The sequence below is a fragment of the Pongo abelii genome, chromosome 13 (assembly GCF_028885655.2).
Source record: "Pongo abelii isolate AG06213 chromosome 13, NHGRI_mPonAbe1-v2.0_pri, whole genome shotgun sequence".
NCBI lineage: Eukaryota > Metazoa > Chordata > Mammalia > Primates > Hominidae > Pongo > Pongo abelii.
This window is the reverse complement of record NC_071998.2, coordinates 122,505,108-122,530,660: the sequence shown is the minus strand read 5'-3', so window position 1 is coordinate 122,530,660 and position 25,553 is coordinate 122,505,108. Positions and strand designations below refer to the sequence as shown.

At 41.6% G+C, this 25,553-nt stretch overlaps 1 protein-coding gene and 1 long non-coding RNA gene across 12 annotated transcripts in view; one reads left to right on the top strand and one right to left on the bottom strand.

Annotated features, from left to right (window-relative positions):
• The window catches only part of NUP214 (nucleoporin 214), a 108,160-nt gene that overhangs the window by 29,858 nt on the left and 52,749 nt on the right, over positions 1–25,553 (bottom strand). For 10 of the 11 annotated variants that reach the window (XM_024252122.3, XM_054520716.2, XM_054520721.2 and 7 more), the window contains exons 25-30: positions 17,467–17,542; positions 15,701–15,779; positions 12,381–12,465; positions 9,323–9,384; positions 5,624–7,423; positions 3,051–3,121 (exon numbers count right to left, since the gene is read on the bottom strand). In XM_024252122.3, the coding sequence (XP_024107890.2) occupies positions 3,051–3,121; positions 5,624–7,423; positions 9,323–9,384; positions 12,381–12,465; positions 15,701–15,779; positions 17,467–17,542 (2,173 nt within the window). Of the gene's footprint in view, positions 1–3,050; positions 3,122–5,623; positions 7,424–9,322; positions 9,385–12,380; positions 12,466–14,166; positions 14,671–15,700; positions 15,780–17,466; positions 17,543–25,553 lie in introns of those variants that run through there. The other variant, XM_054520722.2, reaches the window with a different exon arrangement.
• LOC129048031 (uncharacterized) lies at positions 14,576–15,814 on the top strand. Its single transcript, XR_008510032.1, has 2 exons — positions 14,576–14,823; positions 15,077–15,814. It is a non-coding gene; the product is annotated as an uncharacterized LOC129048031 (long non-coding RNA).

The window sequence follows — 25,553 nt, the reverse complement described above, 5'->3', positions numbered from 1 at the left end:
CTCCTTCTGGGACTCTGATTAAATGTATGTTGGATTTTCTCCTACAGGATTTTTTCTCTTTTGTATCTTTCATTTTGCTCTCTGTGATGCATTCCAGATAATTCACCTTAACCTACCTTCTAGTTAGGTCAGCAAACTACAGCTCAGGGGCCAAATCCAGCTCACTGCCTGTTTTTGTAAACAAAGCTTTACTGAACACAATCATGCACATTCGTTTACATATTGTCTATGGCTGCTTCTGCACTACAATGGCAGCGTTAAGTGCTTCTGACAGAGGCTATCGATAGCCCTCAAAGCTGGAAACGCTGACTACCACATTCTGTTCTAGCGCGCCACTGCTCCTTTCGGCGGGTCCAATCTGCTCCAAATACAGCCACTGAGGTTACACCTGAGTTTAATCATTACATTTTCCTAGAAATTCTATTTGGTTTTTCTTCAAATTTGCTATGACACTTCTTAAGATTTTATATTCCTTACTGGTATTTTCAAGTTTGTCTTTGATTTCCTCTAAACTCTGTAAGCCCCAGCTGATTTACAGTTTAGGTAGTCTGTGCAAAGGTGATTTCTGACGCTTATTCTGGCTCTTGCTCATAGTTCCTGGTTTCCTTGTGTGTCTCATTGAGGGACAGAAATTACTTATAAGAGTAATTCGAAGGCTAGGTAAAGTTCCTTTCCTTCAGGGTGGGCCTGCGCTGCCTCTGCCAGATACCTGGAGGCAGCATCACCCTGGAACCATATCAGTCTAGTCAGGGGCTGAGACCTGTCAACATGGAGCCCCAGCTGAAGGGTCTCTTTTAGACTCCCCACTTTGTGCATATCTTAGTTGGTGATTTTTGTCCCTTTACCTTTGGGGTGATTAAATAGAAAATTCACATTTTCTCAGATTAGTAAATGCTGTCAGGGCACAACTGGCTTCTGGGCTCCACTTCTCTAGGTCCCCATTTTCCTTTTGGCTTGGTAAAATACCTTGTTAGTTTATTGGTGCTTTTAAAAACAGGGTTTTTATGTTTTATCTAGCATTTTTTAGTAGTTTTCAGTAGGGAACTTGGTTCCCTTGAATGACTTAGTCCTCTACTACCAGAAACTGGAAATCAGAAGTTTCACTTCTCTCTTAAGAAAGATCACTGACTAGGACAGAGCCTATCTTCAAAGGAAAACAGAGATGATAAAGAAAATTTCTTCGTGAAGATGTATAAGAAACATATATTATGCCTACCACTTTATTAACTGCTGGACTAATACAAATTCTACCTTCAGAAAGTCACAATCCTTTCTGATAAATTAGGGTATCTTTCTTCGTAAGGGCTCCTTAGGAGGTTACTATGATCTAAATGATCTAAATGCAGCTGGTGTCTGATGTAACAGTCAATTTAACCTCTCTGGGCCTTCGGTGTCCTCATCTCTTAAATGGCGATAATAATCGCACCTATCTTATGGAGGTGCTGTGATGCTTACATAAGTTAATTTGTATAAAAGACTTAAAATTGGCTGGGCATGGTGGCTCACGCCTGTAATCCCAGCACTTTGGGAGGCTGAGGTGGGCGGATCACGAGGTCAGGAGATCGAGACCATCTTGGCTAACACAGTGAAACCCCGTCTCTACTAAAAATACAAAAAATTAGCTGGGCACGGTGGCGGGCACCTGTAGTCCCAGCTACTTGGGAGGCTGAGGCAGGAGAATGGTGTGAACCTGGGAGGCGGAGCTTGCAGTTAGCCGAGACAGCACCACTGCAGTCCGGCCTGGGCAAAAGAGCGACACTCTGTCTTAAAAAAAATAATAAGTAAATAAATTTAAAAAAATAAAAAATAAAAAATAAATAAAAGACTTAAAATTATGCCTGGCACATAGAAAACTGCTAGCTACATAAAATCAAACAGCTCAGTTCACCAAAAGGAGTCTCCAGGCTACATATAGCTTAGCAGAGGGGACATATATGTTGCCAAATCTTCTTCCTCTTTTTTCTTTTTAAACAACCACTTAAAAATATAAAAACTGGCCAGGCACAGTGGCTCACGCCTGTAATCCCAGCACTTTGAGAGGCCAAGGCGGGTGGATCACCCTGAGCTCAGGAGTTAAGAGACCAGACCAGCCTGGGCAACATGGCAAAATCCTGTCTCAACCAAAAATACGAAAAGAAAAAAAAAATAGCTGGGTGTGGTGGCACAAGCCTATAGTCCCAGCTACCTGGGAAACTGAGGTGGGAGGATGACTTGAGCCTGGGAGGTGGAGGTTGCAGTGAGCCAAGATTGCGCCATTGTCCTCCAGCCTGGGCAACAGAGCTAGACTCTGCCTCCAAAAACAAAAACAAACAAACAAACAAACAAAAAAATATATGTGTGTGTGTGTGTGTACACACATATATGTATACATATAGACACACACACACAAACACCATTCTTAGATTAAGAAGTTAAACAACAAACCCCAAAAAAGCCAAACGGTGTATTTAGCCCACAGACTGAATTGAAGTTTGTCAACCCTTGGCCTAACAGGCAGGGAACTGATAGAAATCATGCAATGTGGTCAGGCGTGGCAGCTCACGCCTGTAATCCCCTTGTAGGAGGACTGTTTGAAGCCAGGAGTTTGAGACCAGCCTGGACAACATAGCGAGACTGCATCTCTACAAAAATAAAAAATTAGCTGAGTGTTATAGTGTATGCCTACAAGCCTAGCTACTGGCGAGGCTGAGGCAGAAGGATTGCTTGAGCCCAGGAGTTTATGGCTAGAGTGAGCTGTGATTGTGCCACTGTCCTACAGCCTGGGCAAGAGAGCAAGATCCTGTATCTAAAGAAAAAAGGAATCAGGCAACGTGCTTTCAAAATACTTTCTCAGAAGACTGTGGAAGGAGGATCAAAATTCTAGTGATCCTCTTTAATCAGAGGCTAAGACTTCTGCACCTCCAAGGCAGCTGAAGGGAGTACAGCTTAAGAACCACACATGGCTATATTTGCTGGATTTAGATATACAACATGAACTGATTACATTACAGTGAAGAAAACTGAATGGGTTTGATACATGTTGACATGAATGAAGACAAATGCATATTTACCTGGCCAAAGACTATTCCACCAGTACTGGCTGCTTGACCAAACACAGAACCAGTATTACTAGACCCAAAACCTGTAAAATACAAAGAAAACAAAAATTCAATTTGGATTGGATGAGTCTTACAACATTAAAGTTTTTTTTTTTTTTTTTTTTTTTTTGAGGCAGAGTCTCGCTCTGTCACCAGGCTGGAGTGCAATGGTGGGATCTTGGCTCACTGCAACCTCTGCCTCCTGGGTTCAAGTGATTCTCCTGCCTCAGCCTCCTGAGTAGCTGGGACTACAAGTGTGCGCCACCATGCCCAGCTAATTTTTTTTTTTTTGAGACGGAGTCTTGCTCTGTCGCCCAGGCTGGAGTGCAGTGGCGTGATCTCGGCTCACTGCAAGCTCCGCCTCTCGACACCCAGCTAATTTTTGTATTTTCAGTACAGATGGGGTTTCTCCATGTTGGCCAGGATGGTCTTGATCTCTTGACCTCATGATCCACCCGCCTTGGCCTCCCAAAGTGCTGGGATTACAGGTGTGGGCCACCGCACCCAGCCTAAGTTTGTTTCTTTTTAAATGACATTCAGGTGTGCTAAGATAGCCCATAATAAATCAACGTATGAATAAAATGTTTCCCCATCTAGTATGGAGAAAAGTTTGAGCAAATACTTTAAAGACCATTTTTCATTGCTAACATTTTAAAATAGTGTAAGTTCTAAAGCCCTGGGGAATGAATCCTCTCCTACCAAACCCCACGTGGATGGGGGCTAAGAATAGCTTATCCTCACTTTCAGTGACCAGAAATTCTTTCTAATGACTTAATATTATGAATATTTCTACTCCTCGGTTTCTTCTGAATCTCAAATACCACATTCTTTTCAGGGTAGTTTATCTTTCTTCCAGATGGCATAACATGGTTGAAGTGCTGAGCTGAACAGGGCCTGGGAAGATGAGGCAGAACTATATAACAAAAGAGCTCCAGACAAGGAGTGAGAAGGCAGGAGTTCTACTCTCGTTTCTTTTCTTTTTTTAATGGAGACGGAGTCTCGCTCTATTACCCAGGCTGGAGTGCAGTGGCACGATCTCGGCTCACTGCAACCTCCGCCTCCCAGGTTCAAGCAATTCTCCTGCCTCAGCCTCCCAAGTAGCTGGGACTACATGCGCCTGCCACCACGCCCAGCTAATTTTGTGTGTTTAGTAGAGACGGTGTTTCTCCATGTTGGTCAGGCTGGTCTCAAACTCCTGACCTCAGGTGATCCACCCGCCTCAGCCTCCCAAAGTGCTGGGATTACAGGCGTCAGCCGCCATGCCCAGCCTCTATTCTCATTTCTGTCACTGATTGGGTAGATGAACTTGGACAAGACTCAATTCCTCAACTAGGGCTGAAGTAGACAGCTCAGATACCTTTCCGCACAGATACTAAATGAAAGAAGATTCCTTCCTGGGTTCTGAATTTGTTGAAATAGTATGACCATGCCTGTGCATGAGGTCTTCTCAGGTTCTGACTGCAGAGCAAATGGTGCGGTAGTGATACGGACTGTACATTCTCCTCTCTTTTAAGACTCATAGGGCCTTCTCCTTGCTCATTTTCTGGACCAAGTCAGCACATTTCCCATCATTCAGCGGCCCTCTGGCCTCTTCACAGGGCATTGGCTAGGTCTCAAAACCATGTCTGTCTTTTCAACACCGTGTCCTTACAGCTGAATTTAGGAGGAGTGTAACAAACATTTGTTGAAGAAAAGAAAATGTTTCCTTTCTAATAAATTATGAACCATTTTCAAGTTATCATCGAATAATGAATTAGCAGTTACTAGTAATCTTGCCCACCATGAAGTCATTGATCCTTGCTTTTCTCCTAGAGTCTATTGCTGAAGAATTACCTTTCATAAGATAACTATCAGAAAGCAAATCTCAGGACAGATTTTCAAACTGCCTTGCTTATTGATAACTTTTACAAGTAAAAGTAGCTGCTAAAATGGAAAATGCAATAGTGAAGAATTAGGTTTCACTGTCAAAAACAGTAAACTGTAGTTTTTACAAAAAGTCACAACACTGAAAATAGAAAAGAACCCAAATCAAATATCAGTGACTGCCATTACAGTAAGAAAGATGGTGTCAGAGGAGACAGAAAACACTAGCAGGGAGGTGGACTATGATGACACTTGGACTCTCTTGCTGGTTCCACTGGCACTATCCTGACATTAGAGCAGTCTCCTTGAGGCTTGACAGCTTTGGGTATAATGATCTCTACAGTGCCTTCCAAATTTGAAATTTCCTATTTATCGTTCATTAAATTACTTGCCAGGACCTCAACTAAAGATGCTTGATTTTTCCCCATGAAACTGGCACTCTGTTGGCTTGTAGAGTGGACAATTTGCTAAGAAGCAAAACTGGCGCTGCATTAAGCTGTAACAGATCCAGCCAATTAGCCCAAACAAGTTCCTGAGACCACATGTGCTCCAAGCTGTCTTCTTTAACCTACAGATTATTTTTGGGTTTTGAGTCTCTCCTTTAATTACAAAATAGGGGTCTGTTGCTAATGTTTCAAATAGCAGAGAGGGAAACAAAGTAAAAAGCTTCCACAAATTCTTACCTGAAGCTTGACAAAAGCTGAACCCAGAGGATGCTGCTGTTGTGGTGGCAGCTGAGGTACCACCAAATACAGAGCCTCCCTGTCCAAAGCCAGGACTCTGCCCAAAAGCAGGAGCGTTGCTTTGGCCAAACAGCCCCCCTCCTGTGTTGGCAGAAGACTGTCCAAATGAGAAGGAACTGGAGCTACTGGTACTTGAGGCGGCACCAAAGACACTTCCACTGGTGGATGTGGGGGTGGAGGAAGCAGGCTGACCGAAGGCAGGCACGGAACTGAACCCAGGCTGACTGAAGGAAAAGCCACTTGCGGCACTGCTCGCTGACTGCCCAAACACTGAGGCCTGCCCGAAGGTTGTCTGTCCAAAGACCCCTGGGGCTGTGGTGCCAAAAGCTGGGCTGCTAAACCCTGAGCTGCTGACCTGTGGTGTGGCAGCTGCTGTGCTGGCTGTGCTACCAGTCTGCTGCCCAAACAGACTTGGTGCAGTGCTGGCTGCCACTTGCCCAAACACGGGCATGGCAGAAGTGGCAGTGGCTGTGTTGTTGGTGAGCTGGTTGAAAGCTGAGCTAGAACTGGCAGCAGGGGGCTGAGCAAAGACTGATGAGCCAGAAGTGACGGTACCAAATGCTGCTGCCTCTGCAGATGGGCCGGGAGCAACAACGGACGTGGTGCTGGAGGTTATGGGGGCACTTGATGTTTCGACGGCCACAGGGCCTGCACTTGAGATAGCAGCTGCTGTGACAGCGGTCTGCCCAGGCACAGAAAAGGAGGAAGCAGGTGGTACTGCCTCCGACCTGGCATCAGGGACCCCGGTGGTGGTTGGGGTAGCCTCTGCAGAAAGTGCTACAAGACTAGTACTAGATGCTGCAGTGCCAGAGTTGCTGACTGCAGGCTGGGCAAGAGCAGGTTCTTTTTTAACAGAGTCAGAAGTTTGCGGAGGAGCCTGGGGAAGCTGGGCTGACTGTTGCTCCTCTAGAAGTGAGGCTGCTGATGCTGAGACCTCACTGTCACCTGGCTTCTCAGGCAAAGCTGATGAAGTGGCCTCTTCTGTGCTTCTGCCAGAGGACATAGGCAGGGAGGGGGTAGTTGCTGAACTCAGGAGGCTACCGAACGACAATGTGGGGAATGATGTTGGAAGGGGAGTGGCAGCTGTAGTAGGCGGTGGGGCAGATGGGGGCACTGTGCTATTGGTCTGTTGGCTTCCAAATGAAAAACTAGTCTTGCCACCACTTAGAGATGTCCCACCAAAACTGATGACCCCAGAGGATCCTGCACTGGTGACCGGCAGACTGCCAAAAACGCCAGTTGAGGAAGTGCTGGTGGCTGCTGGTGGTGCTACTGAGGTGGTGGTTGCAGAGGAGGTCACAGGGGGCTCCGTTTGCTTCCCTAACACTGGGGGGGCAGTAAAATTAAACCCTGAGGGCACGCCTGACGTCTTGGTTGGCTGGGTACTAGTTAGGCTTGTGGATGAAGCCTTATTGGTTGGCTTTGTAGAATCATCTGCTTGGCCAACACGCAGTCCTGAAAAACTTCCCAGAGTCTCTCCAGCCAAAGAACTTGGAAACAGAAGCTCTCCCAGCTTGGACGGTGGGGTTTCCAGCTTACTAGAGGTGGTGGAAAGAGCAGTTCCAGAAGGTGCCACAGGTCTGCTGCTAGATGTGGCAGGTTCTCCTGGGGTGGTGTTTGATGCGGATGTGATTCCTGAGGGAGGTGAGCTTTCAGGAATGGCCTCATAAGAAGGTTTGCTTCCCCCACCAAATGAGAATGCATCCAGCTGGCTTGACTCTTTAGTGGAGGGTGTTGCCCCTAGCAAGAAAAAGAAATTAGAAAATGGGTTGGATTTAGCAAAAGATGACCCATTACATTTCCATTGATTGTGTTTCTAAGCCAAAGTTTCTCTCCTCCCTCTACAGAGTCAGGGTGCCTTGTTCTCACAGCAGCTTTCTCTAAGGAGGTGGAATGAGTGCTTCTCCACACAAACATCAGCTCTGAGTCGTCTGAGGTGAAAAGGAAAAAATATTTTTTTTATGACCATTAAATCACAACAAATACAAAATATCTAGAATACGTGAAATTAACATATCCCAAAGAGAAATAAAAAAGCCTCTTCCCTTAATTTACCCTAGCTGTGTGCTTTCCTTAATAACATCCTCAGCACAGCAATGGCCTGTGGACCTCCTGATAGACCAGGACTTGATTCAAAATGGAAGTTCTTCCTTCATTTTTATGAGCAAATAAAGTGTCAGTCCACAGAAAATCATTTTTATGTATAATTAATGGCTACTTATTAGTGCTCTACTAAGTCAGCTATTGGACAGAGGCAGTACGGTCTGGTGTCAATGACATGGGCTCTGGAGTTACGCACTCTGCCACTCGCTGGTTGTGTGAATCTGGAAAGGTTGCTTTACCTCTCTGAGCCTCAATTCCCCCATTTGGAAAATCTAGATCATTACAATACCTACCCTCATTGAGCTGTTACAAAGATCGCATGAAATATGGGTAAAGCACCCATAAGGCCGGTCAAACAACAGCGGTTAATAAATAAAAGAGTAACGAGGCCGGGCATGGTGGCTTACACCTGTAATCTCAGCACTTTGGGAGGCCAAGGCAGGTGGATCACGAGGTCAGGAGTTCGAGACCAGCCTGATCAACATGGTGAAACCCTGTCTCTACTAAAAATACAAAAATTAGCCGGATGTGGTGGTGGGCGCCTGTAATCCCAGCTACTCAGGAGGCTGAGGTAGGAGAATCGCTGGAACCCAGCAGGTGGGGGATACAGTGAACTGCAATTGCGCCATTACACTCCAGCCTGGATGACAAGAGTGAGACTCCATCTCAAAATAAATAAATAAAATAAAAGACTAAATTATAAATGGATAACTGAAAGGCACTTAACAAACAGATCTGGTTTCTTTATAGGTTTTCAAATTCTTTTAAATGTTAAAAACATGCTATTGATGGATGTTTTTTTTGGGGGGGGACGGAGTTTCACTCTCATTGCCCAGGCTGGAGTGTAACGGCACAATCTTGGCTCACTGCAACCTTGCCTCCCAGGTTCAAGCAATTCTCCTGCCTCAGCCTCCTGAGTAGCTGGGATTATAGGTATGCGCCACCACGGCTGGCTAATTTTGTATTTTTAGTAGACACGGGGTTTCTCCATGTTGGTCAGGCTGGTCTTGAACTCCTGACCTCAGGTGACCCACCTGCCTCGGCCTCCCAAAGTGCTGGGATTATAGGCGTGAGCCACTGCGCCCAGTCTATTGATGGATTTTTAACAACATGCATGGGATGAGTGTGTTTGCTGGTATGTTATCAAGGAAAAAAACGAGTTTGGTCTTTCATTTCTACAGCCTATCTATTACCATGTCTATCTTGCCCTACAGACTCACCCTATAAATTGATGAAATTTTAAATTACAGATAAAAAATGGAGAAATTTTAATTCACATGCTAACGTTTAAATGTTAAAGCACAGCCCTGATTTTCTAGAAGCAAATCCTTTCCTTGTCCTTAATTATAAAAATAGAAATCCTTCACATCAGTTTCTTAAATTAAGCATATTTCTAATGCACATTATCAACACTGAGCTTATTGCAGATACTGTAAGTAAGACTCAGGAACAAGTCAGATACTAACATGTGGGCAAAAATAACCTGTACTTGTTTAGAGAAAACACATGAGTAATGCTACTGAACAGAGTCTGTACCTTGTGCAGCAGTGAAATTAGAAGACGGTGTTGGTGTGATTATCCCAAAATTAAAGCCAGTCCTAACAAGTGGAAAAAGAGAAATTAAAAAGGAACAAACCAAGGCACAATATTGCCCTCTTAATATTCCATTTTATCATTCATTCATACAAACCGCCCTCAGGAATTTACAATCTAGAAGATAAATGACAACAGAGTCAAAGCACCTATCTCAGAAGCAGTAAGGCCACTCTATGATCTCTAAGCAGAGAAGCAGTTTGTGGGTGAGATACGACGGGGATAGCAGTTGAGAGCCCACTGGGGGATGGCTGAGCTTTCTGTAGCGGAAGTTTGAGTGGGGACTTCTGGCAAGATGAGCAAAGCTGCAGCAGTAGAGACACATGACAAATGTGCATGTGGGAATGGTAGCCGGAGCAGATGGTCTGTTAAGTGAGGGGACAGAAGGAAGGTCTGGTGAGACAGAAGCACTTAGACTAGCGAGAGCCTCTCAGAACCCCTCCAAGACCAACAAGCATGTCAGAGAGCCCCACACTGCTAGGGAAAACAATGGATACAATGAAATAGAAGCCCTAACTCAGTCATTTTGACAGAACTGAGTTTTAGGGCTAGGAAAATCTAGTTCAAAAACTTTGTGACTCCTTTCACCATCTCCTCTCTCCTTTCGTACGTTTTCTTTACACTGTAAGTGAAGACACCATAGCTAAGGAAGAAAATCCCACACAAGTGTGAATCAGAACAGATTATTCACTGTGATAAAAACTCAGGCCAGGCATGGTGGCTCACATCCCAGCATTTTGAGAGGCTGAGGCAGGTTAATCCTTTGAGCCCAGGAGTTTGAGACCAGCCTAGGCAACATGGTGGAACCCTGTTTCTACAAAACAAAAACAAAAACCCAAAAACCAAACAAACAAAAACAACAAAAACCCCCAAAAACCAAAACCGAAAAATTAAAAAACAAAAATCAGCCAGGTGTGGTGGCCCGCACCTGTAGTCCCAGTTATTCGGGGGGCTAAGGCAGGAGGATCACTTCAGTCCTGGAGGTGGAGGTTGTAGTGAGCCATGACTGTGCCACTGCATTTTTTTTTTTTTTTGAGACAGAATCTTGCTCTGTCTCTCTCTCTCTCTCTCTCTCTCACACACACACACACACACACACACACACACACACGCAAAGTTCAAATTGCAGATTCCAAACTAGCTTTAAAATCTAAGGAACCAAGCACATCAAATATACTAAATAATGTAATAACTTAGACACCTTTGCCCATCATATTAAAAATAAAAAAAAAACACAACCTTTCTTGGTGAAGAAATTTTATCTAATAGTGTCAAGCCATTGATTCAATGACCCCACCTTTTCTGGGTTATTTTAAAAATGGGAAGAGGGCCAGGTGCGGTGGCTCATGCCTACAATCCCAGCACTTTGGGAGGCTAAGGCGGGTGGATCACTTGAGGCCAGGAGTTCAAGGCCAGGAGTTCAAGCCCAGCCTGGCCAACATGAAAAAACCCCATCTCTACTAAAATACAAAAATTAGCTGGGCGTGGTGGTGCACACCTGTAATCCCAGCTACTTGGGGGGCTGGGGCAAGAGAATCACTTGAACCCGGGAGGTGAAGATTGCAGTGAGCCGAGATCTCACCACTGCGCTCCAACCAGGGTTGACGGAGTGAGACTCTGCCTGAAAATAAAAAAAAAAAAAAAAAAAAGAAAAAAAGAAAAGCAAGAAGAATATCATTTCACAGAAGTAAAGACTGATTATTAGCCATCTGTAAAGGATGCAATAATTCTTGGCATTGACCTGTTCTTTAAAATTTGCTGCAAATTACCTTTGGGAAGTATAAAACATAATGAATTATAATAAAGAAAAAATACATATATTATATTCCCCCTCAAATAATATTCTAATACCCTCTTTTCTCCTTAGGCTGAAGGACACTCAAAAAAATATTAAAATCAGGAAAAAGAGACTGGTTAATACGATCCTAGTTACAAAAGCATAAACTGAAGAACTTAAGAGGCTTTTCTAATGGAACTGAATGCACAATGCTTCAATGGCAAAAAATCCTTTTGACACATTTTGATCTCAGTTCCACAGAGTCTAACCCCATCACTGCAGGGAAGAGAATACTTCAGCAGCTCACACAGGTTTCAACATGAGTGCTCAGGGCACGGAGAACAGGCACCTTAACAAAGGCTCATCTTGAGATAAGGTGTAGAAGATTCTTTCATTTTTAAAAACAACTCAACTTTACAAGTACAGCCATCATTATTATTAAAGAAACGGAAACAGATTCCTCCACATCTATATAAAACCTCAAATTTCAAATGCCTATTATCTTTCATTACATTCTCTAAGAAGTTTAGTATACCGTACTCTCAATGCAGTAAGGCTTTTTTTTTTTTTTTTTTGGAGACGGGGTTTCACTCTGTTGCCCAGGCTGGAGTACAATGGTGTGATCACAGCTCACTGTAACCTCGAACTCCTGGGCTCAAGGGATCCTCCCACCTCAGCCTCCCAAGTGGCTGGGACTATAGAAGTGAACCAACGCACCTGGTTAATTTTTCAATTTTTTGTAGAGATGAGGTCTCGTTATGTTGCCCAGGTCAGTCTCCAACTCCTGGCCTCAGGCAATCCCCCCCACCTTGGCCTCCCAAAGCACTAGGATTATAGGCATGAGCCACCATGTTTGTCCAGCAAAGCCAATTTGAATGTCACATCTAGCCCCCAAAATGGTGTCAGAATGGAAACATCTCAGTGTGACAAACTAGATGAACTATAGAATTTAGCAGACTCATTACCCAAAGAAAATGAGGCTTAGGCTAAAAAACAAAACAGATACACAAATATGTAACAAACAAGTATTAACTTGAATTGCAAAGGGAAAATTGATTTACATGAGAACATTAAACTACTGCCACTATCATCAGATGTACTACTGCCATGGTAAGAACTCTGGGTTCATACACATTTAATAAGTAAATAAATATATCTACAATTGTAAGATTTAGGGAAGCTAATTGCTAGTAATTTGCCATAAAACTTAAGTTCATTACTGACCCTGATGGAGAAAATGAGAAAGGCTTGCTGAACTGCCCAGAAGCAGATGGGGTCGAAGTCACAGCTGTTTCTATCTTGGCTGTCCCTGAAATTATGAAAAAAAAAAAAAAAGAATATTACAAAAAGACAGAAACACTGTTCCAGTGTATAATTCCCTGTAGCTCAGCCTGTGAGGTGCTGCTTAGCACCGCATGTGCCTTCTGTGACACGTCAGTGGCCATGGGGAGTGAGCACGTTGCCTCACTTGTGCTCGAGGTCTCTGAAATTGCTCCGTGGCTCTGTCAATGTTAATTCCAGTCTAAGGTGTGCCATCTTCTCCTTTACAGAAAAGATATCAAAATAATTCTAGTATAGTTTAAATGTACAGTTTTAAAAGTACACTCTTATATAGTTCAATGGTATGGGAAAATGCTTATAATGTGAGGCTAAGCCCCCTCCCCACAAAAGTAAATAAAACTATATATAATGTAGCTTTATAATTATTTGAAATTAATCTATGCTGAAGGACAAAAATCCAAAACAGAAATAGGTTCATAAGCTAAATATATCTGAGTAGTGACTTTAAGGCTATTTACTTCTATATACATTTATGCATTTTCCATAGATTTTCTTGGCATTTAACAAATAATCGTGTTCTTTTTTTAAAATTACAGATGTAAAACATGATTGCTATAATATGGAGACATGCAAGAAGGTTAAAAATGCAATCCATCATTCTCCTCATGTTCTATTTCACTCTAACTACTTACTTATAGTTTGGGTACAATCTTCAATCTTTTCCCTACTGCTCTACTTTATTTATTTATCTATTTAGAGACAGAGTCTCGCTCTGTCGCCCAGGCTGGAGTGCAGTGGCGCAATCTTGACTCACTGCAATCTCCGCCTCCCAGGTTCAAGCGATTCTCCTGCCTCAGTCTCCCAAGCAGCTGGAACTATAGGCATGCACCACCACGCCCGGCTAATTTTTATATTTTTTTTAGTAGAGACAGGGTTTCATCACGTTGGCCAGGCTGGTCTCGAATTCCTGACCTCATGTGATCCACCTGCCTTGGCCTCCCAAAGTGCTAGGATTACAGGCATGAGCCACCACACCTGGCCTTGCTCCACTTCAAAAGGGGGAAAGAGAAGAGGAAAACTGTATTTAAAAAGCCCAAATCAAACGAAACTAAACCAAACAACAACAAGAAAAAAAAAAAAAACAACAACCTTCTAAAATAAACAAACACAGGGTAGATAGTAGTACAAATATTTTTAAAACTACTGGTATACAATGTAAAGTGTACAGGATGAAAAGTCACAATCTAAATCATCGGCAGAGTACTAGTTAAATTTAACAGGGTGTAACTACACAATGAGGTTGTAGACAGCTCTTAAAATGAGTAAGGTGGATCTGTATCAGACCTGCAGAGACCAAGACATTTATTGTAAGAGGAGGCAGAGAAGGGGAAATAAGTTACAAAATCAATATATAGGATATTTTTCTTTAAAAAACAATGAAGTAACCTCAAGAGATATACATGAAATCATGATCTCTGGAATACAGAATCTATAGGGCAGCTTTCACACTCTACATTATATATCTCTACACCATAGACTTTTTCTGGACATGTAATAGTTTTACAATCAGAAAAACAATGAAGGTATTTCCATTATTAATAAGAGAATTATTCTCTAGGTTTTAGAAATGCTCTTTTTCAAAAAGAAACTTTTTGCAAACTCTTAAGCAGCACCTTTCAGGGAAGTTTTCCTACCAAAAGAAAAAAGTTCTTTTCTAAACCTTGATTACCTGGCAAGTGAAAACAGAAGTGAACACCTCGTAACGAAAGAGTGGATTTCATGATCAGCAATGAGGTGAATCTCGGAAATTTCTTGCAAGTCACACTACTTGCCCAGACATGCATAAAGCAAAGTTCCTTAGGTTTCTTTGATTCTAACTCCAAGAGTGACAAAAACCTCTCCAATGAAGTCCTTGAAAAAAGAGTATATGATCTTTCAAAACCTTTTTGTAAAATACTCAAGTCTTCACAGTTCCACTATAAAATTTTGCTTTTAACATAAAGCTTTAGGCCCCGGTCGAGAAGTGCTAGATACCTCCTTCTCATGTGAGGCATACATGATACCAACTGTGGTTCTATATCACTCCGAATTCTAGAATACAACTCTGGCTTATGCAATAATGGTTTCCTTCTGCAAGGAATAGCTACTAAAGATAAACCCAGTATCCAATCAGAAAGTTGGGATTACAGAGAAAGTCAGAATGATTGTATGATTAAGATTATGAGAGGCAGGCTGCTAATGTATGAAGTTCAATTTCTAACAATTTGCTTGAAGGCCCACTTAAGAGCATGACTGAAACCAATGTCAGAATCAACAGTGTTGTAAAAATTCAGTATTGCAGACAGCACAAGACCCTTGCAGCAGGAAGTAATACACGCCAAATTAGGTAGGCTATAATAAAGGAGCCAAAAAAAGGGGACACTGAGGAAGACCCACATTCTGCATAAAGTTGGTTTGGGCAATGACACTTGGACAAAGTGTCTGGTCAAAACCCTCATGGTTACTATGAAAACTAAATTAAGAATAATTATGCTTGAGTGAGTGTAGGAGAAGTTATGTGAAGCCATAAAATCTCATAATATTGACTCATTATATACTCTGAGATCTTACAAATCTGTTTTACTTTCTCTCCCTTACAGGCTTTTGAACTGTCACTGTGGACCAACAGAATTTTTAATTCCTTTTAGTGGAAGAAATAGCGTTTAGCATTCTGATCCATTCCTCTCAACTGTGATCATCCAGCAACGAAGAAAGAGATAATACTATTGTTCCGTTTTAGGAAAATAATTTAAAGGGAGGTTTTTCTCCTATTGCTCTATCATTTTCAAACTAACCTAAAAATTTCAGAAGTCTACATAGCCATTGAAGGGCATACTAATTTTCTAGAAATTCTTCATTAGCTGAAGATCTCTTGTCTATGGCCATGCTACCCTGAACGCTCCCATCTCATCAAATGTGACTCCTGTTTCCTACGGCGACCGTCTCAGCGATCCAGAACAATAACCCCCATGGTGGATTCCTACGGCGACCGTCTCAGCGATCCAGAACAATAACCCCCATGGTGGATTCCTACGGCGACCGTCTCAGCGATCCAGAACAATAACCCCCATGGTGGATTCCTACGGCGACCGTCTCTGCGATCCAGAACAATAACCCCCATGGTGGATTCCTATGGCGACCGTCTCAGTGATCCAGAACAATAACCCCTATGGTGGAGTGCTTCTTTCACCTTTACTTTCAAGAAAACAAAAATGCAAACTGACCTGAAGCTTTGTCACCAGATGATAACTGACCGGATGCTGGTGTAGGCCCAGATGGCTTAAGGGGATTTATTAGAGACCCCTATAACAGAATACAAGCAAAATGTTTATGTTAAACCACTAACCATTCTTTGTAACAAAGAAATATGTAAAATGTAAATGCAAAAATATAATTTAAAATAAGCAAGGACAAACACTTTTAGATAAATTACCAAAAAGAAAAAGGAAACAAAAAAAAGGTCTCAATTTAAGTTAACCACATGTAAGATCATATTAAAGGATGAAAATAGAAATACTCTGCAAGCTCCAAGAAGGCAGTCACACTGGCCTAGTTCATGGCTATCTTCCCAGTGCCTAGCACAGTGCTTTGCACATCAAAAGCACTTGAATATTAGGTAGATGAATTAATGAAGGAGTAAATGAATAAAATGGTTCTAGCTCTCAAAGCATGTACAATAAGGTTAAAAGCAAAACTGACTTATCCATCTCCAGTCAATGTTCCTTCACTCGCCATGACTTATGCCTTATCATGTGTTTTCCATGGTGAACACAAATACCTCCAGAAGAAAGATCAAATGCTAAATGCTTAAATGCCATTTTAAGTTATGGTAAACTAAGGAACAGAGGCAAGTTTGAGAACTTAAATAGGCAAGTCCTGCTATCCAGTCTCAAATTCTGATCTCTAACACAAACTACTCATCTCAGAGACAGATGTAAGAGTAGGAAGAGAAACCAGAATTTCTTAGGAAGAGTTTCAGCACTAGCCTGACTGACCTTCCAACCATCCCCTATCACTTTTTTCTGGATTGTTTAACTGTTTACAATATCACCTATTTTTCTAAGGGACAATGTTTATCAGGCAAAAGCCTGAAGCTAGACAAGCTAGACATAACATCACTAAAAATATGCAAACTCTGACAAACAGGGATTGCAGGAGAAAACCACATAACCTATACCCCAGACATTGATACGCAACTGTGTAGTGAAACGAGCAATGGACAGGAAGAAGTCAGAAGCCTTGGGTCCCAGCTCTGGTTCCACCATTTACTAATCGTGAGAGTTTGCATTGGTCACTCAAGCCTAGGCTGCCTCACCAGCAAGACATATCTAAATACCTATCCTCTCACTGTACATGGCTGTTGTATGGGTTAACTGAGATAATGTGAAAGTAACTGCAAAGCAAAATACCTCATATAAAAATGTATGGTATTAGAATTATGACCCCAAATTACTAGGTGCAGAATGTTAAATGGCCTATGAAGACAGTATCAGGTCCTGACTGACCTACTCTGATTAACAGCCATGTCAAGACTGGCATAAATTGTGGGGAAAGGATTATGGGCCTTTATCAGACTTATGGTTCATTTAAACAAAGTCAAGACTTAAAAACAGTATGGTCTTCACTTACAAAGATAGACACGGCATGAATGTTAAAAGTAAAACTCAGGCCGGGTACGGTGGCTCACACCTGTAATCCCAGCACTTTGGGAGGCCAAGGCAGATGGATCACCTGAGGTCAGGAGCTCGAGACTAGCCTGGCCAACGTGGTGAAACCCCGTCTCCACTAAAAATACAAAAATTGACTGGGCGTGGTGGTGGGTGCCTGTAATCCCAGCTACTCAGGAGGCTGAGCCACGAGAATCACTTGAACCCAGGAGGCAGAGGTTGTGGTGAGCCAAGATCGCACCACTGCACTTGAGCCTGGGCGACAGAGTAAGACTCTGTCTCAAAAAAAAAAAAAAAAAAAGGAGTAAAAATCAGTAAGTTACCTGCTTGGCTTGGTTAGCGGCCACTGGGGTCAACACTGGGTGAGGTGTTTTGGCTGCGGAGTAGGCCACTGAAGAACTGAAAGACACACAAAGCATACACTCAGAGAAAGGCATGACTAGGTAAAAATCACATTCATTCTCAAGCCAATCTTCTGTCCAATATACGATACCAGTTTTGGGTAGGATACAGATGCATGGGACCCTAATCCAACTGATTTGACATTTTTTTTGGAAGGATAAATTTTAAAAATGAACTTTGGGTTTTTAGCATGAAAGTCAAAGCAGTGGCCTTATAACTTATTTCCTTTTTGCAATCCTAAGAAAAAAATTAGTAACCATTCAGAACTAGATCTTTTTGCTATCCAGAGTATAAGCCCGCCTCCTCCCTGGCCCTTCCCCCTGTTGTAGACCACGAGGAATTCCTGATTCTCTTACCCAAGCAGGCTCTATGGGAAGCATTCTCACTGCCACCTATGCATCCAATTCGCTGCTACCACAAAGGTGCTATCCAAAGAGATCTTAGCTTCTCACAGCAGCTATCTCCAGGGCTCACCAGGTCAGCATCCAAGGGATTCAAATGTACCACTGTTCCATTCCCAACCTGCATCTTTGCTACAGCATGAAAAGTATACCCCTATTCGCAGAAAGAGCTCTCATCATCTTTTGTTAACTCTTAAGTAGGTGAATACTGTATGCGAGGAACTGTTATTTCAATAACTAGTGTTCACATATGGGAAAACGACCTGTTAGTGTAATCACACACAAAAGTTCTTGGCTCCTAGGGGCAATTTTTTCAATTTATCTGTTGTCAGCCCAGTGCTACTCTGACTGGTATATATAGCAGTAGTAGTTGTAGGACCTGGTTATTTTTCAGAACTCCCCTAGATTTAGGGAGGATTCGTATTTTCCATCAAAAAATTAACTTAGAAGATAAAAGACAGGCCTGCGCCTCACAGAAGAAAATTATCAAACAGCTTAACAAACCTTACAAGCACATTGAGATTCTCTGCTGGAATAACACGAGAACCTTCCTAAACAGACTTTATTAGATTGAGAGAGAAGAAAAAGTGAACTTATGTTCAATGAAACAAAACCCGTTTCATGCTTCTACTGAAGCCAGAAGCAGCTATAAATATGCATCTCTCTGGAGAAACACATCCCTGTTCCCCGGAGATAGTTTACCAAGCAGGCAATACAGGTACAGTGTTCCCCCGTCACCTCCGCTGAATCTGTACCAGCGGAAAAGAATGTGTGAGTGAGACTGCTGGGCCCTGAGCAGTACCTGGGCAGATACAGCAGACTTGCTTAGAGAAGAGGTTGGAGCTCACAAGGATTACAAAGGAAAGGAAACTCTTTCATGCTTTCTCAAAAACAGACAGAAATCAGAAATAAAAATAAAAGCAGCAATTTATCCAAATTTTAGAAAATTTTTTATAGCCAAAATTCAATTGTGACATGATAGTAAATTATGCATGAATAAGACTGAGTGTAATTATTGTTCTGTTTATTTGTGATAATGCTATGTATCTCCTGAGTATCCTAAATCCCCAAATACACAAAATTAGGATTCACAGTACCTACACACCACGTGACACCCCTGCAAAGAAATGCTGTTCAGTGCAATCAGCCAGTAAACCAACTAACAAATCAGATCCAATAAATCTCTATCAAGATCCAAGACAGCAAACAGAAAAAACAGTATACTCTCAAACAAATATGTTCAAACGTTTGTGCATAAGCATGAACCAAAACAATGGAAATCAATAGCTAGAAATGATCAAGAGAAAGAAAAGCCAAATTCAGAAGTACCCATATCTTAGATGACTTTATTCTACTTTTTAGCAATATGGAGCTGAAAAATATCAGAAATTCATCTTGATATTCTTTGTTCTACACATGAAAAGCAAAATCAAAGGACTACAAGAAGAAAATGGTGCTATAACAGAGCCCCAAAGAGACATCTCTTTACTGAGTGAGTCTACAAATGACACTGACATTATCAGCAACACTAAAGCTCCTGCTTCAGAAATGAGCGACAGAGGCACAGATCACTAAGAGTTTGGAAACTCGGGTTCTTGGAGAAAAATAAAACACAGAAGAGTCATTTTTTTCTGTTTTTGGCCACACATTACCAGCACTACATGCCAACACAGGCAGACAAATGCACACGTTCCATGGATGTGTACTCTACACACGATTATAAAATTGGGTTGTGAAGCATTAAAATGTCACCTAGGCCCTTTGCTATTATTGATCCCTTCAACTTTAATGAACTTCAACAAGGTAAATACTCATCCCATTGTTGTAAAAAGCCTCAACTTCTTGTAACTTATTTCAGGATTTTAAAAAGCATAAAAAACAAGAGACCTGGTTATGTTTTATTTTGGTAAATCTTAATCACTATCACATGTATCTTTTCATACATACTCATATATGAGAGAGTGGAACTTACCAAGAGTAACTGAAGAAACAAAGAAATCAACAGGGAAAAAGAACGAAAATGATAGAAGATACTGAAAACAAACACTCTATGTTCAATTCTTGGGCGTTTTTGACATCTGTCGATGGAAATATAACTGCCAACTATTTTCTCCATTGGTAAATTTAATGTCTTCAAAGACACATTCTTTAAAATAGTATCCAAAAGTCTGTTAAAGCAAATTGTATTTCCTGCGTGAATGTTTAGATGCTAAGTAACTTAAATAATGTAAGACGGAACTGCATTAGAGCTTTGAAAAAACCCACATTAAATATGAAAAAATAGGCCAGGCACGGTGTCTCACGCCTGTAATCCCAGCACTTTGGGAGGCCGAGGTGAGTGGATCACTTGAGGTCAGGAGTTCGAGACCAGCCTGGCCAACATGGTGAAACTCCGTCTCTACTAAAAATACAAAAAAATTAGCCAGGTGTGGTGGCAGGTGCCTGTAGTCCCAGCTACTTGGGAGGCTGAAGCACGAGAATCGCTTGAACCCGGGAGGCAGAAGTTGCAGTGAGCCAAGATTGTGCCACTGCACTCCAGCCTGAGTGGCAGAGCGAGACTCCAACTCAAAAAAAAAAAAAGAGAGGCCGGGTGCGGTGTCTCACGCCTGTAGTCCCAGCATTTGGGAGGCCGAGGTGGGTGGATCATCTGAGGTCAGGAATTTGAAATCAGCCGGGCCAACATGGTTAAACCCCGTCTCTACTAAAAATACAAAAATTAGCTGGCTGTGCTGGTGCACACCTGTAATCCCAGCTACTCAGGAGGCTGAGGCAGGAGAATTGCTTGAACCTGAGAGGCGGAGGTTGGAATGAGCTGAGATTGCGCCCCTGCACTCCAGCCTGGGTGACAAAGCGAGACTCCACCTCAAAAAAAAAAAAAAAAAAAAGAAAAAGAAAAAAGAAGAAGAAAAAGAAAAGAAAAAATACGAATAGTGTAAGAATTTTTAATGACATGGAAAATGTAAACAATTACATTTCATGATTAACCTGAAAATGTTACAAATTTACAAAGCAGCATGCATACAAATTTTTCTCTAACAAGAAACATTTTCATAAAATAAGGATGAAAAAATGTGTAAATAACAATCATACATTTGTGGTGGGAATAAAGGTGATTTTAATTTTGTTCTTTTTAACTATCTTTTTTATATCTATAACAAACACTTGTAATTAGAAAAACAAAAGGATTAAAGTTCCTTTTAAGTTTCTGGTCATTACTAGAGTTATTATTTTTAAAGTAGAGGAACATCTTTAAATCAGTGAAAGAAAAAAAAACTGCCAATCTAGAATTCTTTACCCTGTGAAAATATCTTTCAGAAACAAAGGTGAAATAAAGACTTCTGCAGACATACAAAAGCTAAAAGAATTCAGATGTGAACCTCAAAAAACATTAAAGGAAGTCCTTTCAGCAGAAGAAAAATTATACCAGATGGCAAGCTGGGACCAGACACAGGAATGAAGAACCCTGGAAATGGTAACTATATGTATAAACACGAAAACATTTTTCTTCTTATTTAAATGTATTTAAAAGATAGTCGGCCGGGCGCGGTGGCTCAAGCCTGTAATCCCAGCACTTTGGGAGGCCGAGGCAGGCGGATCACCTGAGGTCAGGAGTTCGAGACCAGCCTGGCCAACATGGTGAAACCCCGTCTCTACCAAAAATATAAAAATTAGCCAGGCGTGATGGTGGGCACCTGTAATCCCAGCTACTAGGGAGGCTGAGGCAGGAAAATCACTTGAACCTGGGAGGCGGAGGTTGCAGTGAGCTGAGATCGCACCACTGCACTCCAGCCTTGGCGACAGAACAAGAATCCATCTTGGGGGTAGGGGGTAGGAAAGATAGTCAACTGTTTATAACAATGTATCATGAGGTTTACAATACAGTGGAAGTAAAATGTACAATAGCATAAAGGTGGTGAAGGGAGAAAATACAATACTGCTGTCAGATTCTTACACTATTCTTTAGTAATATAGTATCACTTGAAGACAGTCTGTGATAAGTTGAAGATGTATACTATAAACCCTAATGTAAGCACTTAAATAACACCAAGTTATAGCCAATAAGTCAACAAAAAAGTTAAAATAGAGTCATAAAGACATTTAACCCAAAAAAAGGCAGAAAAACAAAAACTGAACAATAAACAGATGGGATAAATAGAAACAAGTAGCTATATAACAGATTTAAACCGAAACATGTCAATAATTACACTTAAGGTAAACGATCTCATCACTCCAATTAAAAGTCACAGATGGTCAAGATTAAAAAAAACCAAGCTAAGGCCCACTATATACTGTCTACAACCGTGGTCCCCAACCTTTTTGGCACCAGGGACTGGTTTTGTGAAAGACAATTTTTTCCACAGACGGACAGCAGAGGGGGATGGTTTCAGGATGAAACTGTTTCACCTCAGATCATCAGGCTATAATTTTATATTTTATTCAGTTAGATTATCATAAGGAGCATGCAACCTAGATCCTTCGCATGTGCAATTCACAATAGGTTCATGCTCCTATGAGAATCCAAAGCTGCCGCTGATCTGACAGGAGGTGGAGCTCAGGTGGTAATGCTCACTCGCCTGCCGCTTACCTTCTGCTGTGTGGCCCGGTTCCTAAGAGGCCACAGACCAGTAGTGGTCTGCAGCCCAGGGCTGGGGACCCCTAGTCTATAAGAAATCCATTTTATTTTTTAAAATTATTTTTGTTTATTGTGGTAAAATACACTTAACAAAATCTGCCATCTTAAAAGTAACCATTTTTAAGTGCACATGTAGTTCAGTGATATTAAGTACATTCACATTGTTGTGCTACAAGAAACCCATTTTAAATATAAAGACAAAATAAGTTGAAATAAAAGGATGGAAAAGATATGTTGTGGTGCTGGGACAACTGGATATCCACATTCAAAACAATGAAGTTGGATCTCTACTTCACACCAGTTACAAAAATTAACTCCAAATGGATCAGAAACCTAGATATAAGAGCTAAAACACACAACTCTTCAAAGAAAACATCGGTGTAAATCTTTATGACCTTGGATTAGGCAATGGTTTCTTACATGTGACACCTAACGCACAAGCAACAAGAGAAAAAATAGATAAACTGGACTAAATTTTTGTGTCAAAGGACACATCAAGAAAGCGAAAAACAACTCAAAGAACGGGAGAAAATATTTGCAAATCATATGCTTGAGGAAAGACTTTAATACAGATTATATAAAGAAACTTATAGCTCAAAAATAAAAAGACAACCTAATTTTAAAATGGAGCAAAGGAACTAAATAGATATTTCTCCAAAGAAGATACAACTGGCCAATAAGCACATGAAAAGATGCTCAATATCACTAGCCATTAGGGAAATGCAAATCAAAACCACTGATAGTGTGAGATACCATTTTACACCACTAAGATGACTATAACCAAAAAGATAGTCAATAATGAGTGTTGGTGAGGATGTGGAGAAGCTGGAACCCCCATACATTGCTGTTGGGAATGAAAAATGGTGCAGCACCTCTGTAAACCAGTTTGAGCTATGTGATCCAGCAATTCCACTCCTACATACATACCCAAAAGAACTGAAAGCAGGGACTCAAACAGACACTGTCCACCAACAGTCTTCCCTGACCTCCTCCCCCAGCATTCTTCCTCTTGCTCCCTCTACTCTTGTCACCAGAGGCCCCCCCAGCTCGCTCTTCAACTTGTAGACACACTCCTGCTACAGGCCCTGTGCTTGGAGCTTTCTTCCAAGATATTAATGAGACCCGCTGTGTGGCCTTTCTCTCTTCATTCAAAGGTCACCTTCCCGAAGAGGCCTTCCCTGGCCAGCCTATTTAAAATTATAACCCATGTTCAGACAATACTCTCTAACCTTTCCCCCTGCTTTAATTTTCTCCATCACACCATATCACCATCTAATATATTATATATTTCACTTATTTATTTTGATTATTGTCTCTCCAAACAATCAGTCTGTTAGTTTTTTCAGTCTATTTTGTTAACAACAAAACAGGTAGTTTATCTCCAGCACCTAAGAATAGTGTGTGGCATACAACAAATGCTCATTAAGTATTTGTTGAAAGAATAAATGAATGAATGCACACCAAAATAAGTGTTTGTGTAATTGGCAGTTTCCCGGCTGTCTTCTTGCTTGGTTTGTCTTATTCAACTACCCTATCTCTAGTACCCAGGGCAGTATCATGCTCACAGCAGATGCTGTGTAAGATCTGCTGAATCAAGCGATGGAGCACTGCAAAGGAATTTGAATAGCTGTGGGTTGGCGCCAGATAAACACTCTTCCAACGAACTGAATGGATGAGGCCAATGAACATAAAATACACCAATGGCAGAAATATGTAAGCTCATTCTATGATGAATCTTCTGTAGATACCACTGAGAAAAAGCTAACTGCAAAATTAAAGACTTAAAATACACTTAGGAAACTACTGTTTAAAAGAATCTGTTCCATGAGAGCTGGCTGAAAATAATTTTAAAAATAAAACATAAAAGAATCTGAAAGCGAGTCATTTTACAATGAACATATTCTCTCGATCTTTCCTGGGGAGGGGTGGCAGTAAATACCAATTTTCACTTTTCAATTTATGTTTGGAGTAGAGTTTACCTATTATTCAATAAATGATTATTGAAAGGAATGCTTCTACATTTCAGGCACCATGCTGGGCATACACATGAAATAATTATACCAGAGTCCAATTCTGTGGAGAATGGAACAGAAAGTTTCTTAAAGATTTCTTAAGTTGTCTGAGATTTTTTCTTGTCAGAAAGAGTAGACTCAAAATTACTCCTTGAACAAACCCTTCATCAAAGATCAGCTCAGATGAACCATTTAGGGAAATGAAGCTTGAGAAAAGGAGAAGTGGAATCTCCAAAATGTGCTTCTCACACATGGTTAGCACCTAATATATCTCAGAAATACCAGACAATACTTCCTGTACCATATGCTGAATTTTCCCATCTTACGTAACATTCTGCCTTTCAGTGGCTTTTCCTTGCCTTCCCTATGCTGGGAATCTGGCTACAATTCCCAAACTCTAATGCATAGTTCTTTCCCTTGAAAAGTTTGCAACAACCACAAATACCATCTTGGTCTAAACAGCATACCAAGGCTCCGAGGTCACTACAAAATAGTAATAGAGAAGGTTTGTTTTTTGACTGTTAGTATGGCCCTGAGATAACTAATAATTCCTCAAACAAGCAGTGTTGATAAACAGAACAACATGGAAAAAAAGAGGCCAGCGGACCAGTGAGGCAGGGTCACTTGAGAGAGGGAAAACAGAGCCGTGGGTAGATCTGCTCTGCGCGATGGCAGAGGGTGGGCACGCTGTGGAGAACCACAAGGTCTATGGCTGCCCTTCTTGCTGCTAGACTAATCATGGGTACCAGACACTAACTCCCAGAAACCTGATACTAGTCCTCAAGATCCCCATGTTCCAAGTGAGGAAATGTCCCTCAACTCTTCCCTTTGCCACAGGGGTTGGTGGTTGGTCTAAAGGGATCACAGTCACAAAATATGCAGGGCAAAGCAGGGCACAGGCATGTTCTGTGAACCTGCCCAGGGCAGCGGGAGGGAGTCAGCACCCTGAATTCTGAACACAG